Raw genomic sequence first — 17,324 nt, forward strand, 5'->3', positions numbered from 1 at the left:
AAAACAGGTCTCATTCCACTTTTTATATTTTTAATTGAGCATGTATTTAGGCCCGTGACAGTTAACAATAATCGTATCATCACAATTACTTGATAGAATTGGCATCCCGATTGAACAATTTTACAATTATATTTATCAATCTTTATTAAATAAGCCAGGTAAAACCTAACTGAAATATTTTTCCATACAGTTTTGTACTTGATTGTGTTTAAATGATATCATTTGAATAACATCTTGTTGAACTCCTGTCCTCTGCCATATCTGCCATAACGGCTGTAAATGACAAGTTTGATTACAATACAATATTATATTGATTTAGTTAATAACAATTAATTGTTTGCCAATATCTCAAATTCTGCCATGATACAATTTTTATTCAATTCGATTCAGGAGTCAGCGATCAATATGAGATAATATCACATGTTAATTTAACCCAATCACTAAAATGTTAAAACATAATTTTATTTATGAGCTCAATCAGGCATTTAAATGGAAAAATATCTTCATATAAAAGAAAGCTGAAGAAATACATTTCTATTTTTTTACCTTAAAGCAAGATGTGGTGTAAACTCTACTATTTAGAGTCTAAAACAGAATATATTTAGAACTTAGTTATAGAAACCAAAGTAGTACAGCCTGACATTATTATAGTAACACACCACACCCTTTTCCTAATCAAATAAGAAGATTTTTGATTGTTCAAGCAAAGCAAACAAGCTATGTTTTGCACTGTTTAGACCAATATTGGTCAAACAAAAATAAAATGTATATCTTTTTTTTTTTTTTTTTTGCTAGGTGGTGAATCTTCTGTTGTGAGACGAAAATGTCCAAAATGTAATTCTGATTTTTAATGTTGCACATGTTCAGCTTTTAGAGATTTTAAGATAATAAATTGAGATTAAAACAACTTAACTCTAAATTAATCATCTCAATTAAACCCATGTGATTGATTGTTTTATCTTATTTTAGAGTTTCAGCAAGGACAAGCAAAACTTCTGGAAAACCTCAACTTCTAAACAAATGTAATGACTTCACAAATGATGAATGTGTTCCTTTATAAACTAAACATTTCTTTGCACAATAAAAAGCATAAATCGTACTAGTCATATGGTATGAATGAGCAGGATCATTTCAAGATGACGGCTGTTACATTTAGATGCTCTGAAGTCTTTTATGTCATATTATAGTAAATCAAACCCACAGGCAGGAGGGAGAGGGCGTCCAGGTTTGTGCCGTGCCACTGTTTCATAACTCAGTCTGACATCTAGAGGCAGGATTGCTCATTGCATGCAGCAGAGAGCAGTGGAGCTAGATGCTACCTCAGAAAAATCCCTGAGATTTATCAGCAGATGGCCGTCATCACATTCCAGAGTTGCAGTACAGAGTGTCATGTGGCAGGAATTCAGAAATTTATGACAGGAGTGATAAAACATGATCTTTATTAAGAAAGACGTATACATATACATTGCCCTCAGTATGCAGGCAACACTACATCCTCACAAACATATATATCTTTCAAGGTATCTCACTGACACTACTTCATAAGGTTCTCTTCTATTTTAAGGCTAAACATTCACTTCCTTAAGGCTGAAAATAGTCTCTTAATGGCTGCAGTCGTCTTAAATTTAAAGACATGGTGACAAATATAAGAGTCATAATAAAAAAAAACATGAGGTGAAATAAACAACTTCTTTGCTTAAATACATAATCTTCATATCTTCCTAAACTGGATATTTCCCACCTCATGCAACTGTTCTCCTTAAAGCTCTGACTGTGTTTCCAGATAAAATCAAATAGAAATAGAAATTTATCATATTAATTTGTGCCATAATACAGAAAAAAGAGTTTAAATAAATAGGATTTTCTCTGTATTGTCCTTGTTCAAAGCATAACAAGCATCCGGATGAACAACACTGAAGCGGATTACGTTGCAGGGCTGGTCTCAGAATAACTCTTCTGTGAAATCATGTCACAGGAACTCCTTGTGACAGACATTTTAATCAGAGACATACACTGTAAAACCCTTGGAAACTCTGAAATAAGAATAATAATTCAGCCGTAGGATCGTCACTTTGCATCATACCGTAAACAACAATGTCACATAAGAGACTGTCATTGTTCAGACTGTAAACAGCTCGACATTGAGGGAAAGTAAAGAAACATGTTCTTGAAAATATTTTGCAGCTTGAATTGTATTTGGTTGATTTTATTTTTTCAGCATGGTGGTGCTGAAATGAAAGTAGCACATGCACATATGGATGTCTTATTCTTAGCTATTCTAACAGTATTATTAGAAATAATTATAGTTATAGCGCCATTCTTTAAAAATCTACACTGTACCCTGTAGGTTCAAGCATAGATAAATATTGTAGACCCTATAATTTACTAACAAAACTGATATAAGGTGCTATGAATTTAAATAAAATGCAGTAATGACCTGTAATTTATTTATTGATAAATATTTTTTTACATGTGCTAAGTAATAATAATAAAAAATTGTTTTACAGTGTACAGCAACGTATTTTGAAAGATTTCCAGGCCTGAATAAACACCTATATGAGGAGTAAGTTGAATTAAAATTGAATAAGTAAATAATTATTTTATTATTTCTATGATTTTAAAATTTTTTATGTTTGTGTTTTGTTTTTTTTAAGAAATACAGTTAAGCTGAGCCACATTGTGTCTCTTCCTGAGTTGAAAATGATCCTGGATGATTTTGTTTTATGATGTCTAGATTTCTGCAATTCATTGTAAGAAGTGAGTAAATTGAAATAAACTTTATTTATATTGCACCTCTCAAGATATAAAATCACAATGTGTTTCACAACAGCCAACAATGTAAAAACAAACAAAAAATGAATTAAAAGCAGATTTTAAAAAGATGCGTTTGTAACTGACTTTTAAAAGTGACCACAGAGTCCGCCGACTTTCCAAAGTTTAAAGGAAGAGAATAAGCACGAAATCTCAGGATCATCTACAAATTATTCAGAATGTTTCTGCAAGGCTCCTAACAAAATCATCGTGTCACCCCATCGTTCATTCAGCTGCACTGGCTCTCCATCCACCACAGAGTTAATGTCAGAGTTTTGGCTTTAAACGGTAAAGCTTTACATGATCAAGCACCAACATTTACCGTAGAACTTCTGCAGCCATATGTCCCCAGCAGGTCCCTGAGGTCACGTGATCAGGGTCTGCTGGTCGTGCGGCAAACAGGATTAAAGGCTAAAGGGGACGGAGCCTTAGCACCTCTGTGATCTCTTTTAAAAAGGAGAAGAAAACCATCTTTTTAAACTTGCTTTTGGTTAGTTTTGTTGTTGCATTTTATATTCTTTCTTGTATTTCTTTGTGAAGCAGTGATTTTTATTTAGGTTATTTCACTTTTCTTGTCTGGCTGTTAGTTTTTGGTTACAGCATCTACAGTTTGGGTTTTTGATAAATTCAAAAAACAAATCCTTGGTAAGAGAGAAGATTATTAAAAGTGATAAACAGCTTGTTTCAATTTCACTGTATGACAGATCCAGAGCTTTTGTTTAGTTAAGTTTAATCCTAAAGACATTGAGTGTTTAAGACTGAGAAAACAGATTTGGCTTCTCTTTAGTTGCACACTTGGAAGGTGATAAAGGCAGAAGATTTTCAGTGATGATGCTCATTCCCACTAAAACTACTGTGAGCAGTTTCAGTAGTAACTAGGTGAGCCTCAGATTCAGTTTGAGGTAGTTTTGTCCTCACCTCTGTGACAGAAATGTCAACCAGCACAGAGCTGAGATCAACGTTTGCCATCCACCTCTCTGAGCTGTATCGTTTACACCGTATAAGTGTGTCACACACAAACTGGCTGTGGACCAAACACATCGGCTGAATCTGCAGCACCGCCAGCCGATGAGCGATCTCTTTATTGTCCTCGTCAGCCTGAGATTACGGCTCCACATTTCTGCCATAACTGGGACAAGTGCAACATTAACACCCGCTGCAAATGTAGCTGCCGTACAAGCAGGGGGGCGAACATTGGATTGATCTAGTTGGATACCAAACATCCACAGACAAATACGCAGCTCTTTCATTGCAGTGTTTTCACCAGTGTGTCATGTAAACTTCATTTTTATATATATGAGACTTTGCTTTCAATAAGTAAGTTAAATAAATATAAAAGTTTGTCAAACTTTTGCAGAAAGAGGCTAATCAGTTTTCCCACAATGACAGAATTCAAACAGAAATCTCACAGATTAAATTCATTTTCAGAAACCTCAGACCTTTTCCTGTTCAGCTGGAAAGAAATTTGTCCCACTTTCTGTTTTAACACAACTTCTTCATTAGCAAAAAAAAAGAAAAAAAAAAGATGGTCAAAATTAAAAACCTGTGAGCAGTTTTGTCAACCTCTATGTGCAAACAACTGTCAAACTTATAATAGCTATTAAAGAACTATTTGAAATGTTTAAAAAATATATATATATATATATATATGTATATATATATATATATATATATATATATATATATATATATATATTGTCCTTTAAAGCAACAACAGAAGAAGCTTTGAGGGATCTGAAAACATAAAAATTTCTGTTAATTTTGTGGTTTATGTCAGTGCAAGTCATGGTGGTGTTTTCTTCTGACCCATCTCAGCAGCATCTTCTTTCCTGATGTGTGACAGTGTTTGAGTGTAAATCAGTTTCCTGTCCATCAGACCTGAGTGACCAAAGGTTCTTTTAGATTAAACTGTATCCCTCTCTGATCGCCCGGTACCTGTCCTGCACATAGCCCTGACAGAAGAGCCCCATTGAACTGAGGGCATGTGAGCCTGTTCTGCTCGTAAAGTGGTGCGTAATCCTCCATATGGTCAGGATCCTCATCCATTCCATCCTCCTCATCATCCCCTTCATCATCCTCTTTGTCCTTTTCCCACAGGGATGTGGAGACATGGTGGTATTCCCTGGTGTCCTCACACTCCATCTCTCGGTGGTAGAAGTAGCTGAAGTTTGACACGATGACGGGCACCGGCAAAGAGATAGTGAGCACACCGGCAATGGCACACATGGAGCCCACCAATTTCCCTCCAACTGTCCCAGGACACATGTCCCCATAACCGACAGTCGTCATGGACACCACTGCCCACCAGAAAGCCTCAGGTATGCTGGTGAAGAGTGTGCCAGGACTGTCCACCTCAGCAAAGTATACAGCACTAGAAAAGAGTATAACCCCAATGAAGAGGAAGAAGATAAGCAGGGCGAGCTCTCGCAGGCTGGCCTTCAGCGTTTGGCCCAGGATCTGGAGACCTTTGGAGTGACGAGAAAGCTTGAAGATCCTGAAGACTCTCACCAACCTGATGACCCTGATCAGGGCTAGGGACACGGAGGGCTGCGTGCCTTTGTCCTTTGCGAGCTCTGTGCCCAGCGTGACGAAATAAGGCATAATGGCCAAGAAGTCGATGATGTTCATGATGTCTTTGAAGAAGTGCATCTTGTTCGGAGCACTGATGAAGCGCATGACGAGTTCAAAGGAGAACCAGCAGATGCAAATAGTCTCTACAATGAAGAAAGGATCCTGAAAGGGAGTGAATGTGGGTGGGACAGAGATGGTTTCGTTGGGGATGGTGGGGTGAGGTGTGGTGGTGAATTGCTGAAAGACAAATAATGAAGCACAGGTGGTCACACGGATGCACTCATTTCACTCCATTTTCTGCTTGTCAAACATGAGTTAGAAAGAGAAATGTGAGAATAACAAGAAGAGGTGGAGTGATAGTAAATAGTATCATGGAGACGATGTTTACAGGGGTGTAAACAGAGAAAAGAAGGAGGGGGACAAGTGAGATTGTAATCAAAGTTTGTCCTCTGCACATTTGAGGTATGACATCTGTCATCAGGATCCTGTGATATCTGTGATACTGTGCTAACGTTTCTCTCCTCTCCTTTTTCACTCTCCCTGCTTTAATTTTTTCCACAGACTTTTATATAAATCACTTTCTCTATATTTAAACACAAATAAACATTACGTCCATGTGATGCCGGCTTGTGTTACAGACATCTGACACTTCGTTTAAACCAGCTGTTTGCTGTTTTTCTGGGCCGAAGCTGCAGGTTTGAAATAACTGGGCATTAATGTCTTTTAACAAGTTAGATAAAGTTACTATAAGCATTTGATGGCTTTGCAGCACATATTGTCCTCAACACTTATTGGTACACTCAGTCTCACGTTCATAGGTAGAGGCTGTTAAAAATAATTTAGTCTAATATAACTGGTGATGATGTACGTGTTAAAAGGTGCTGATTCATCAATTTGACCATCTTAAAATTTGTATTTTTGTAGATAATGAGAACTATATGTTCTGAAAAAATCCCCCTTTTTTCAGCTCACTCTGAACATTACAACCTTCATGAAAGGAGGATTTATAGCAGTACTTGTGGATGAGTTTCCGCTGGATGGACCTAATAAACTGGAAACTGAGCGCTTGCTTTTAGTGTCAGTTTTCTGTCCTCGTGTCTGTTACTTTATGTATAATCTGGAGGTTTTTACTTGTGCAAAGACAGGAAATACTCACATGGATTTGATTTCTAAGATATCCAAATTTTGGCTATCCAACTTTCAGTTCCAGACTGAAAAGGTCACATAAAACCATTCACACACACCCCTTAAGATCTAACTAATCAAATGCAGTTTGTAAGATTTTCCACCCAGTGAATAGCTGATTATGCTCTGGATACAGTTTTGTGGTGGTTCATGTAGTGTGCACTGATCACCTACAGTCTGATGGTATCAGAGTACGAGAATGTTGCTGCATAAATCCCTCGAGTGTTTGCTGGGATCTTTTCTGCTCCTCGAATTGCCAGAATATGTCTCGTCTCCAGGCTTCATGAGGCTAATTTCATTCTGCGGCAGTCATCAGAAAAGTTGATCTGCCGCCGTTTTCCATGCCGTTCTCAGTGCCTCTGACTCACAGCGTTTATTAATATGGACTTAGGTTTATGTGTTGATGCACTCTAAGGGTTGTCCTTCATCTATATATAGCCCACTAGCTCTTCAAGGGGTAATGTGAAACTAGCTCTCTTTGCTTGCCTTCACACTTGCTTCTCCACTTCTAAGCCCCTTCACTCCGTCTCTTTTCTCACTAATTTTAAAAGTATCACTTCATCTAAACACACCCGTTGGTCTTGCAGGTGTCTTATGATTGGTCTAAGAGGCATAGCATCTCTGCACCGTCTCCCTCCATCCAAACTGTTGTGACTGCTCTCCTCATTTTTGTTTTTTCTGCTTGTGGTTTAACTGCTCTCCTCATCCTCTCCATTCCTTCCCCTCAGCCTGAGTGGATCAGATTTAATGACAAGTCCAAAATAATCTCAGGAAACACGCTTTAGCTGTCTCTCCCTGCTGCCCTTGATTCCTCCTCCTTCAGTCTTGATTCTTAGCTTTTCTCTGACATCTTTTTTTTAAGGTTAGTGTTGATAGAGCAGATAAAGATGTTGTCCTGTAGGAGCTGGTTGATGTTGGGCAAGGCGACACCTGTCAGCACTTATTGTCCTCCTGTGCTCACCTCATCACTTTACAGTGTTAACCTCTGTTGTCATTGCCCCCTGTCAGTGGCCTGCCTGCGTCTTCCCTTGTCTGACTGTCTTCCTCCTTTACACAAGCTAGCATAATCACATAAGTATTATGTGTCACCCTGCAACCCATCCTCACCTCCCTCCGCTCCTTCTCATTTCTGAACTCAGGCAGAGTCTCCAGGCAGAAGATGAGGATGGAGAGGATGATGACCATGACGCTGATGATGGCAATGATCCTGGCTCCGCTAGAGGACTCTGGATACTCAAACAGCATCCAGATTTGCTGCTGCCATTTTTTGGGGGGCAAAGGTCTCTCCTCCTCTTTGGGAAAACCCTCGTCTTCTTTGAAGCGGTCGATGATCTCCTCCCCGAGCTCATAAAAGTGCAGCTCCTCCAGGAACATGTCGAGGGGGATGTTGGCAGGCCTCCGCAACCTCCCACCTGACTGGTAGAAGTAGAGAATGGCATCAAAGCAGATGCGGTTTCTGTCCAGGAAGAGTTCATTACGCAGGGGGTCAAAGTAGCGGAGGCGTCGACGGGGGTCGCCGAGCAGGGAGTCGGGGAACTGAGCGAGGGTTCGGAGCTGGGTCTCGTAACGCATCCCTGACACATTGATGGCCAGGCGTTCAGTCAGAGCCCAGCCACTCTTCCAGTGACAGGGGCGACGGTTCTCCTTCCTGGCCACGCTTCTCGGCTCCTTCTCTCCACTCTCCCTCTCCAGCTTGTTGAGCTTGTCTTTGCTCTGCTTCTGTTCATCACTGACATCTTCTGCTTTTTGTTTTTCATTTGAGTCCCCTCCTTCATCCAGTCTTCCCCCTTTGTCTTGATTTTGCATATCTTAGTTTTGGATTTATGACTTTTTTGCTACTTTTATTGTGTTTTTGTTCTAAAGGGGAGGAAACAAAACAAGGTTACCCCAGCAGTGAAGATATGGATGGAAAAGTTAAGAAATCACCTCAAAGCTGAAGAATAGTGCTGATATTTAGCCAGTTTCTGACAAGTTACACATCATCAGAAAGATACATGAATTTATATTTATCATAACATAATAAAAATACTCCAAAGAAGCCGGACTGATAGGAGAAACAGAACAGTAAAATGAAAATTGAACATCATGTCTATAACAAAGACTTAGTGCAGGAATATTATATTATTTGGATAAGTTAAGTTAGTGCACCTTATAAACAAAAGGCAACACCATTTAACAAAAGCAAAACCTTCTATTTTCCCACCTTTCTTCACATATCTTGTATAACTTCCATCAAATGAACCATGCAAAACTCTCATTACATACAGTGAGTAAAAGCCCACCTTACACCAGTCTTCTCACCTGTCTGCCTGCCTGCTCCACTGGTTCCCACTAATCAAACCTCCAGAGAGAAACCATAACTCTCCGGCTGTACCTCCACCTCCAGGTGTTTCTTCTGCTTCCTTCCTTCTGCAACAGCTTCTGTACCAGGTCCCTCATTGCGATGTCCAGGAAAGCCCTCCCAATTGTCCCTCCTTCATGAGCAGCAGGGAGGAGGCAGAGAGCTTCTTCAGGGGCTGCTGTGGTGTTAATCTGCAGCCCTGGGTGAAGTTAAGCTTGTTTGTAGGTCACTCACTGTCTTGACTTGCACCCTTGCACGCTCTCTCACGCTCAGTGCGCCACTCAGGGAATGCTTGAGGGAAGAAATTCAATCTTTGACCCCTCTCCAGCTCCAAGAAGGCCACTGCCTCTGCTCCCTGCACTTTCTTTTTTTTTTTTTTCTGTCCCAACAACCCTTCCTGCACTAAAATGTTGACCTCTTAAGTTCCTCGCTCTTTCTTAAACATACTGTACATGTTTGCATGCATATGTGCACATCGACTTGCCCTTTCATGTAGCAAAATCAGGAGACCTAAAAAAAAAATATATGACAGAAAATAAATAGAGAGCAGGCTGATGTGTCTAATGCTGATATACACTCAATAACTTGTGGCTTGTTGTTATTTTTGGCTCGTAGCCTCTTTCATAACTCAGCAATAAATCAAAGCTGAAATCTTTGTGTTGGCTTTTGCAGACATTTAAACAAAATTAAAACCCATAAATTGTTATGTACTGAATATGAAAATATAGACGTTTGTGGTTATTCTAGTCACACAATCAAACTTCATTATGTGCATTAAAACTCTTGTGGCATTTTATAAATGTTGGTTTTATTTTCTTTTATGTATGTTGCAGATTGTGATTATATACACTGTGTGCAGAATTATTAGGCAAATGAGTATTTTGACCACATCATCCTCTTTATGCATGTTGTTCTACTCCAACCGGTACAGGCTTAAAAGCCTACTACCAATTAAGCATATCAGGTGATGTGCATCTCTGTAATGAGAAGGGGTGTGGTCTAATGACATCAACACCCTATATCAGGTGTGCATAATTATTAGGCAACTTCCATTCCTTTGGCAAAATGGGTCAGAAGAGAGATTTGACAGACTCTGAAAAGTCAAAAATAGTGAGATGTCTCGCAGAGGGATGCAGCACTCTTAAAATTGCCAAGCTTTTGAGGCGTGATCATCGAACAATCAAGCGTTTCATTCAAAATAGTCAACAAGAAGCGTGTTGAAAAAACAAGGCGCAAAATAACTGCCCATGAACTGAGGAAAATCAAGCGTGAAGCTGCCAAGATGCCATTTGCCACCAGTTTTGCCATATTTCAGAGCTACAACATCACTGGAGTGCCAAGAAGCACAAGGTGTGCAATACTCAGGGACATGGCCAAGGTAAGGAAGGCTGAAAACCGACCACCACTGAACAAGACACACAAGATAAAACATCAAGACTGGGCCAAGAAATATCATAAAACTGATTTTCCTAAGGTTTTATGGACTGATGAAATGAGAGTGAGTCTTGATGGGCCAGATGGATGGGCCCGTGGCTGGATCAGTACAGGGCAAAGAGCTCCACTCAGACGCCAGCAAGGTGGAGGTGGGGTACTGGTATGGGCTGGTATCATCAAAGATGAGCTTGTGGGACCTTTTCGGGTTGAGGATGGAGTCAAGCACAACTCCCAGTCCTACTGCCAGTTTCTGGAAGACACCTTCTTCAAGCAGTGGTACAGGAAGAAGTCAGCATCTTCAAGAAAAACATGATTTTCATGCAGGACAATGCTCCATCACACGCATCCAAGTACTCCACTGCGTGGCTGGCCAGAAAAGGTCTAAAAGAAGAAAAAATAATGACATGGCCTCCTTGTTCACCTGATCTTAACCCCATAGAGAACCCGTGGTCCTTCATCAAATGTGAGATCTACAGGGAGGGATAACAGTACACCTCTCTGAACAGTGTCTGGGAGGCTGTGGTTGCTGCTGCACACAATGTTGATCGTGAACAGATCAAGTCACTGACAGAATCTATGGATGGCAGGCTTTTGAGTGTCCTCGCAAAGAAAGGTGGTTATATTGGTCACTGATTTGTTTTTGAATGCCAGAAATGTATATTTGTAAATTTTGAGTTGTTATATTGGTTTCCCTGGTGAAAATAAGTGAAATGGGTATATATTTGGTTTTTGTTAAGTTGCCTAATAATTATGCACAGTAATAGTCACCTGCACACACAGAAATATCCTCCTAAGATACTAAAAAGAGCCCCACTCCAACTTCCAAAAATATTCAGCTTTGATATTTATGAGTCTTTTGTGTTCATTGCGAACATAGTAGTTGTTCATTAATAAAATTAATCCTCAAAAATACAACTTGCCTAATAATTCTGCACACCCTGTATGTATAATCTGCTGTAATTGTCTTGATTGTTTCCACCTCTGTCCTATGGGGCCTCTTCCATCTGGATGTTAGTCTTGTCTCTTGAGCTCTCTCTGGTTTTTCCTGTATTTATTTATTTATTTATTTTTGTCTTATTCCCTGGGATTCTGTCCCATCTTCTCTTTATCTTTAGTTTTGTTCAGACTTGTCAGTTATCTGATCTCCAGCTGCTTTATTGTTTCTTTGATAAAATCAGTTAAAGTAAGTTCTGTGATGTTATAGCCTTCTGTCTTGTGCCTGCATGATTTGGACTGTGAACTCCCTCTTGGAAAATGTATTTATTATTTTAAATATATGGTAGCTGTCATTCAAAGGTGAGAAATTATCTTGTATTTTTTATATCTTATTTTTTATATTATTTCTATGCCCTACTTTATTGTGATACCAGCAAGTGAAACATTTAAAGAGGGCAAATTTTTAGAAAACGCTGCAACCAGGATTTTAACTTGGACTACTACCAATTTTTGATATCCTTTCCTGGACAGCTGTAAGTTTCATCACAAGATTTCACAGCTTTGCCTCCTGTTTACACCTGTACTGAAATTTTTGTCAAATTAAAATCGTAATTCTGATAAAGTTTTAATAAACACTTTTGGGCATGAAAAATAATCCCTTAGTTGCAGTTAATTGTTAAAGGTACTTGCAACTAAGCAGTAATGTCTGACCCTGTAAAGTTTTAGTCTACAAAATCTGGCTAAAATCTGTTTTGGAGAGTGAAGCTGCTGGGACATGGAAGTCTCCCCCCCTTTTTTTTTTTTTTTCTTTTTTTTTTTGAGTTGTGAACGAACTTGTGATTTCCAAACACGCCAGAGGAGCTTGAACGCAACTGAACTTTGAACCCAAAAAGAGAAGAGGAAGAAACTCAGTTGACAAAGAGGAGGAGACTCTGAGCTTTGCACGGTGAATAAATGATCGCTCCTGATTTTCTGCAATCAGGTCGCGCTGTTTGACAGCAACTCAGCCTTTTGCGGGGTTTTCCCGGAAAGATCCGCAGCGTGCACGCAAAATGTCTCTCCGTTATCAAAACAAAGTTGTTATTGTCACTGGAGGATCCAAGGGGATTGGTAGAGGAATTGTCAAAGCGTTTGGTAGGATAATTGTCCATGTTTACGCAGTGGGTTTGAATGTAGTTGTTTTAGGAAGTGGCGCACTAAATGTTTTTGCGTGCTTTTCGTTTTAGTGGAAAATGGTGCCAAAGTGGTGTTTTGTGCAAGAGGTCAGTGATATGACTGAAAAAGCTGCAGCACATTCAGTTAACTGACTGAAAATTGTAGATCGTGTCAGAGGATTTGTTTACATACAGAAAAAGTAACTTCAAAGACATGTTATATTTCACTGTGCATGTCTTTTAGGTGCAGCAGGTGAAGCTCTGGAAGCAGAGCTGAACATAACGGGACCAGGTTCATGCAGATTTGTCATGTGTGATGTCTCTAAAGAAGAAGACCTCAAGGTAGAGTCCACATCTAGACCTCATGCTGGTTAGACACTACACTTGTGGTATATCTGTAGCCACATTAGCACTAACCAGACCTCATGGGTTTAAGTTGGAGTAGATTTTGTATTAAATTTGTGCATTTATGTCTCACCTGTGGCTCTGATTGTCTCACCAGAGATTGATCACAGTCACAGTGGAACATTATGGACACATTGACTGTCTGGTCAACAATGCAGGCTGGCGTGAGTCTTGCATTTCTTCTCTCCTTGCTGCAGACACACGTTGATGCAACTGCTGCTTAATTTGTGCATGTTTTTGATTTCTTCCTCTTCAGACCCTCCTCATAAATCCACAGCTGACACCACAGCAGAGGAGTTCAGAGATCTGCTGAATCTCAACCTCGTCAGCTACTTCTTGGCATCTAAAGTAACATTTTTACACTTGTGTATAAATGATTAGAAAATAAACTTGTAAAATTTTATAGATTAATTCAAATCTAATTAATTCAGATTATTTCCTTCAAAGTGCACTTTACAACAGTTGTGCATTAACACTAATTTGGATGCATGCATTCTAATAACTGTGTGATGTTATAAACAAACTGTCTTCAGATAAATGTTGAAAAAAATACTGCAGTAAAAATACAAGCCTCAAAGTTGAGACTAAATTCAGCAGAATTGTTTGTACATGTGAGATTTCCATTTAACCAGAACTATCTGAAAAGTTCATAACAAAAATGACCTGTGAACTCCATAAATACTCAGCTTGGATTTATTAGAAGTAGAAACAGGGTAAAGAACAAATAAAAGAGCTGTGAAGAGATAGTTTAAAAATCAAGTTGTGGGATGATTTGGGGTAAAAAATAAGAATTAAAAACCAGGCAGGACAAAACCTGTACAGTTTCATTAACTTTGAAAATGGCCATCCTCTTAAAATGATGTAACTAAATATTTGCACAGTCTGCTCCTAAATAAAATCAGCACAAAACTGTAGCTGGACCAGAAAGTGTGTGTCTATTGTAAATCACAACCACAGCAGAAACCTGACAGTGAAACACAAATGTGACCTCTTTCTGTCAGGAATGCATTTAGAGGAAGTGCAGCTCTTAATCAAGTGATACTGTACTAACTTTTATTGTGAGCGCGTATCTAGTCACGCCACTAAAGCTTGTTAATCTGTGAATTGTCTCTCTGCAGTTTGCGCTACCGTATCTACGGCAGCGTCAAGGAAACATCATAAATGTTTCCAGTCTTGTGGGCACGATTGGTCAAAAAGATGCTGCACCATATGTTGCCACTAAAGTGAGGAAATGTCACTGCAGCATGTTTTTATCTTTTATACAGTCTATGGTTACATCATTTCTAAAATCTTAGAACTGTGGGTCCTGCAATGTGATGTTTTCTCCACCAGGGGGCGATAATTTCCATGACAAAGGCGATGGCTGTGGATGAGAGTCGGTACAACGTGAGAGTGAACTGGTAAGTAGAATTCATATTATTGACAGAAAGAAACCATACATACAACTCTCTGCTGACTAATTTAACTTTCACCACATGTACAGGTTATTTTTTTAGCATAAATACATTCAGATATTTCAGATTTCAGATTTCTCAAACTAGGGTCTGGGCACTTTCACAGAGTGGTCCTTAGATGCCTGACTGTACAGCAGACGATAGAGGTGACTGAGGACAAATCCAGAACTTTGCAAAAGTCTTGATCTATGCCTCATTTTTAGAATATTTTGAGTCAAACACTTTAGTGTAATGATTTATTCAAGCAGTTGTTCTCCATTCTTTCTGAAGGTCTGAGTCAGCTGCTATTCTTTTCCTCATTTTCAGTCCAGTCCTTGTACCTGACCGTTTCAGAAGGATGCTTTTGTTCAACCCATTTAACACGGACACGTGAATGATTCAGCTTTTTATTAAAGGCACCAAAATCTGGGCCCGGACCACTGTTGACTACACATTATAATTTAGTAAAGATGCTCTCCATGAAAGGGTAGCGTTCAGAAAGCCAAATGACACAAGAACTGGACTGAAAATCTGTCCAGTTGATGGACGGGTGAATCCTCCCCAGAACCTGGACTTGGTATATTAGTGAAGCAGTGTGGGATAGTGATGGGATGTTGGGCTCTTTTCAGAGAGCCGGCTCTTTCGTGCACGGTACATCACTAGTGTGGGATGATCTGGATGAGAACAGAACAAAAGGCAGCCAACATTCAAACAAGAGCTTTGGAAAGTTCTTCAAGAAACCTGGAGTACTGGTACTTTATGAATAAATGAGGTCTGGATCAAGACTTTTACATCCTATTTTTTATTGTTACTGTTCTGTTTTTATTTACTCGTTATTCTTTTACCTGCTATAGACTTGTGTAGTTTTGTGTTTTTATGGACCCATTGTGGGCCTTTCAAACATCAGATTCAATTTTGATTTACATGCATGGGACAGTGATATTTAAAAAAAAATATCCTAAGATACAATGAGATGTAACAACTAAACAGACAAGAGGCAGACTTGAGTTTAGCCAACAGGCTATTTCTCATCCGCAGTCAGTGAACAAGGAAATAAAATAAGAAAATAGCCCTTGTGTATATATGCAATTGAGTTAACTGTCAATATGAACAGCCAGTAAATAAATGGGATACAAAGTGAAGCAGAACAAATGCAGAACAGTTAAGTTCCTCATCTGAGTCCTTATCTAGCCAAAGCTGTCCGTTATAACACTGCAAATGGAAATTAGTTGCTTGTGTTTATTTTTTTAGTCAAGCATTTAAAAGGTTTGATATTCTTGTAAAGTGGGGATCAGTTAGCTGGCATTTAATTAGCTGATTAAATAGTCCTTCAGTTATCTAGTTGTGTAAATACATCTCAATCACGCTTTAGTGAAGCGATTATTTTTCATTGAAGTTTTCGCAGCTGCTGCTGATGTAGACAAATAAGTTGCAATGAGAAGGAAAAAAATAAGCGTTTTAACAAACTTTTGAAACCATATATACAGAATATTAAACTAAAACAGAAAAACTAAACATTAGGTCGCCTACAGTAGGATGATGATGTCATTAGAAATTATTACTCATCTCTAATCATTAAAAAACATTCACATTTAAATCACAAGTCCCAAATAACACTACCTAAATAGTATGAAAAATCTGCAAATGTTAAACTGTTTCCATCCTCTGTCCGACATCTGTTGCAGCATCTCTCCAGGTAACGTGATGACCCCTCTGTGGGAAGAATTGGCAAAGCAGACACCAGATGCTGCAGACGCCATCAGAAAGGGAGAAAATTCTCAGGTGAGCTAGTGGAAAGTTGGCAAATGGTATATAAGAAAGATTTAGAAACTGTTGAATTAAGTCAAGTTTTTTGTAACACATCTTGGTTGATCCCAGAAAGACTGGAGTGTTGGGACAGATTAAATGTGGATGGCTTGGTTTCTGCTCAGCAGGTGCAGCTAAACTAAAGTGCTAGAAGAAACTCGCTAATGACTGGTCATTCTCTGGATACAGTTCTTGCAGTGTTGTTGTGTTAATGAGGCAAACAGCCCATTGTCAACCTTCTGTTGAGTTGTAAAAATGAACACTTTCTTTGGTCTCAGTAGAAAGTTTCTTCAAAAGGTCTTTATTTGGCCAGCAGATGATCCCAGTTAGAAAACCATTTGGAGCTGCTGGAGTGAATAAGAGGAGAAACTCTCTAGTCTTTGTTTACACTGCATTATTTATAGTGGAAGGATTGAGGCCAGTTAGACGTGTCTAAGCTCTCGTAGCTTAAAGGGTTGTTTCTTTTTTTAAGGCTCCGAGACGGCTTTTACTTTTTTGATGGAATGTAAAGAATCAGATGTTTTTAAGTGGGTGGGGACTTTCTTTTATACCAACACTGAACAAGTTTGTAGTCAAGTTTATTTTTATTTTTTTTACAGCTCAGCAGCAGCTGTGGAAATAGCTGCTGGAGTATAAACACACACACAAACACAACCACAAGGAAGTTACCCAGTGCAACTTCTCACATGTGCTGCTTTCTCCTCAAAACCAGCTGATAGGTCGAATGGGGACAGAGGCTGAGTGTGGACTGGCTGCCCTGTATCTGGCTGCTGATGCCACTTTCTGCACTGGCATCGACCTGCTGCTCAGTGGAGGTGCCGAACTCAACTACGGCTTCAAGAGCCAAATCCCAACCTGACTACCTTGCCCTTCAGAGATTTCTTGGCTGTGGAGCAGCTGCTTTAACACATTAACATATCAAGAACGGATATAAGTGCTGGTTATATGACTAAATCAAACACTGAATGTCTTTAAAAACCAAGGAGGTTTGTCATAATGTAGAATAAAGTGGAATTTCAATACTTTAGTTACCTATGTTGCCTGGTTGGGGTCAAACATTGGCATTCAATGCCAACGTAACAGGACCTGCACCCCTCCCCACTGATCGACCAATCAGCATCAGCCTCTTTGACCTACGGTACCCTCTCTTTCTCTTGGCCAGTCAGATGCAAGACTTTTGACACGCCTCTAACGACTTCCAGAGTAACGTTTCTACTGTTTAATAAAACTGGTCTGTTTTATTCTGGT

The 17,324-nt window shown here is 39.2% G+C and overlaps 2 protein-coding genes and 1 long non-coding RNA gene across 3 annotated transcripts in view; 1 reads left to right on the forward strand and 2 right to left on the reverse strand.

Moving 5' to 3' along the window:
* LOC121648815 overlaps window positions 1-12,264 on the reverse strand; it is a 25,176-nt gene extending 12,912 nt beyond the window's left edge. The window contains exons 1-2 of the long non-coding RNA XR_006012039.1: window positions 12,187-12,264; window positions 3,234-3,238 (exon numbers count right to left, since the gene is read on the reverse strand). This is a non-coding gene — a long non-coding RNA (uncharacterized LOC121648815). The remainder of the gene's footprint in view (window positions 1-3,233; window positions 3,239-12,186) is intronic.
* LOC121648799 (potassium voltage-gated channel subfamily A member 7) lies at window positions 4,552-8,969 on the reverse strand. The gene is made up of 3 exons (XM_041999191.1): window positions 8,869-8,969; window positions 7,675-8,424; window positions 4,552-5,619 (listed from the first exon to the last, which is right to left on the reverse strand). Exons 2-3 carry the CDS (start codon window positions 8,371-8,373, stop codon window positions 4,684-4,686), a joined length of 1,635 nt encoding a protein of 544 aa, XP_041855125.1. The 5' UTR covers window positions 8,374-8,424; window positions 8,869-8,969; the 3' UTR covers window positions 4,552-4,683.
* On the forward strand, window positions 12,210-17,317 carry hsd17b14 (hydroxysteroid (17-beta) dehydrogenase 14). Its single transcript, XM_041999231.1, has 9 exons — window positions 12,210-12,412; window positions 12,505-12,540; window positions 12,677-12,774; window positions 12,935-13,001; window positions 13,094-13,185; window positions 13,956-14,060; window positions 14,170-14,237; window positions 15,956-16,052; window positions 16,789-17,317. Exons 1-9 carry the CDS (start codon window positions 12,331-12,333, stop codon window positions 16,933-16,935), a joined length of 792 nt encoding a protein of 263 aa, XP_041855165.1. The 5' UTR covers window positions 12,210-12,330; the 3' UTR covers window positions 16,936-17,317.
* Window positions 17,318-17,324: the final 7 nt, after the last annotated feature.

This window comes from Melanotaenia boesemani, chromosome 2, assembly GCF_017639745.1.
Source record: "Melanotaenia boesemani isolate fMelBoe1 chromosome 2, fMelBoe1.pri, whole genome shotgun sequence".
In the NCBI taxonomy this organism is placed as follows: Eukaryota; Metazoa; Chordata; class Actinopteri; order Atheriniformes; family Melanotaeniidae; genus Melanotaenia; species Melanotaenia boesemani.

Excerpts from the sequence above, each read along its gene's own strand:
- LOC121648799 (XM_041999191.1), bottom strand. The coding sequence starts at position 8,373 with ATGCAAAATCAAGACAAAGGGGGAAGACTGGATGAAGGAGGGGACTCA. Across the intron at positions 5,620-7,674 it reads ATGAGAAGGAGCGGAGGGAG|CAATTCACCACCACACCTCA; the intron begins GTGAGGATGGGT and ends TTTGTCTTTCAG.
- hsd17b14 (XM_041999231.1), top strand. The coding sequence starts at position 12,331 with ATGTCTCTCCGTTATCAAAACAAAGTTGTTATTGTCACTGGAGGATCC. Across the intron at positions 14,061-14,169 it reads CACCATATGTTGCCACTAAA|GGGGCGATAATTTCCATGAC; the intron begins GTGAGGAAATGT and ends TTTCTCCACCAG. Across the intron at positions 14,238-15,955 it reads TACAACGTGAGAGTGAACTG|CATCTCTCCAGGTAACGTGA; the intron begins GTAAGTAGAATT and ends CATCTGTTGCAG.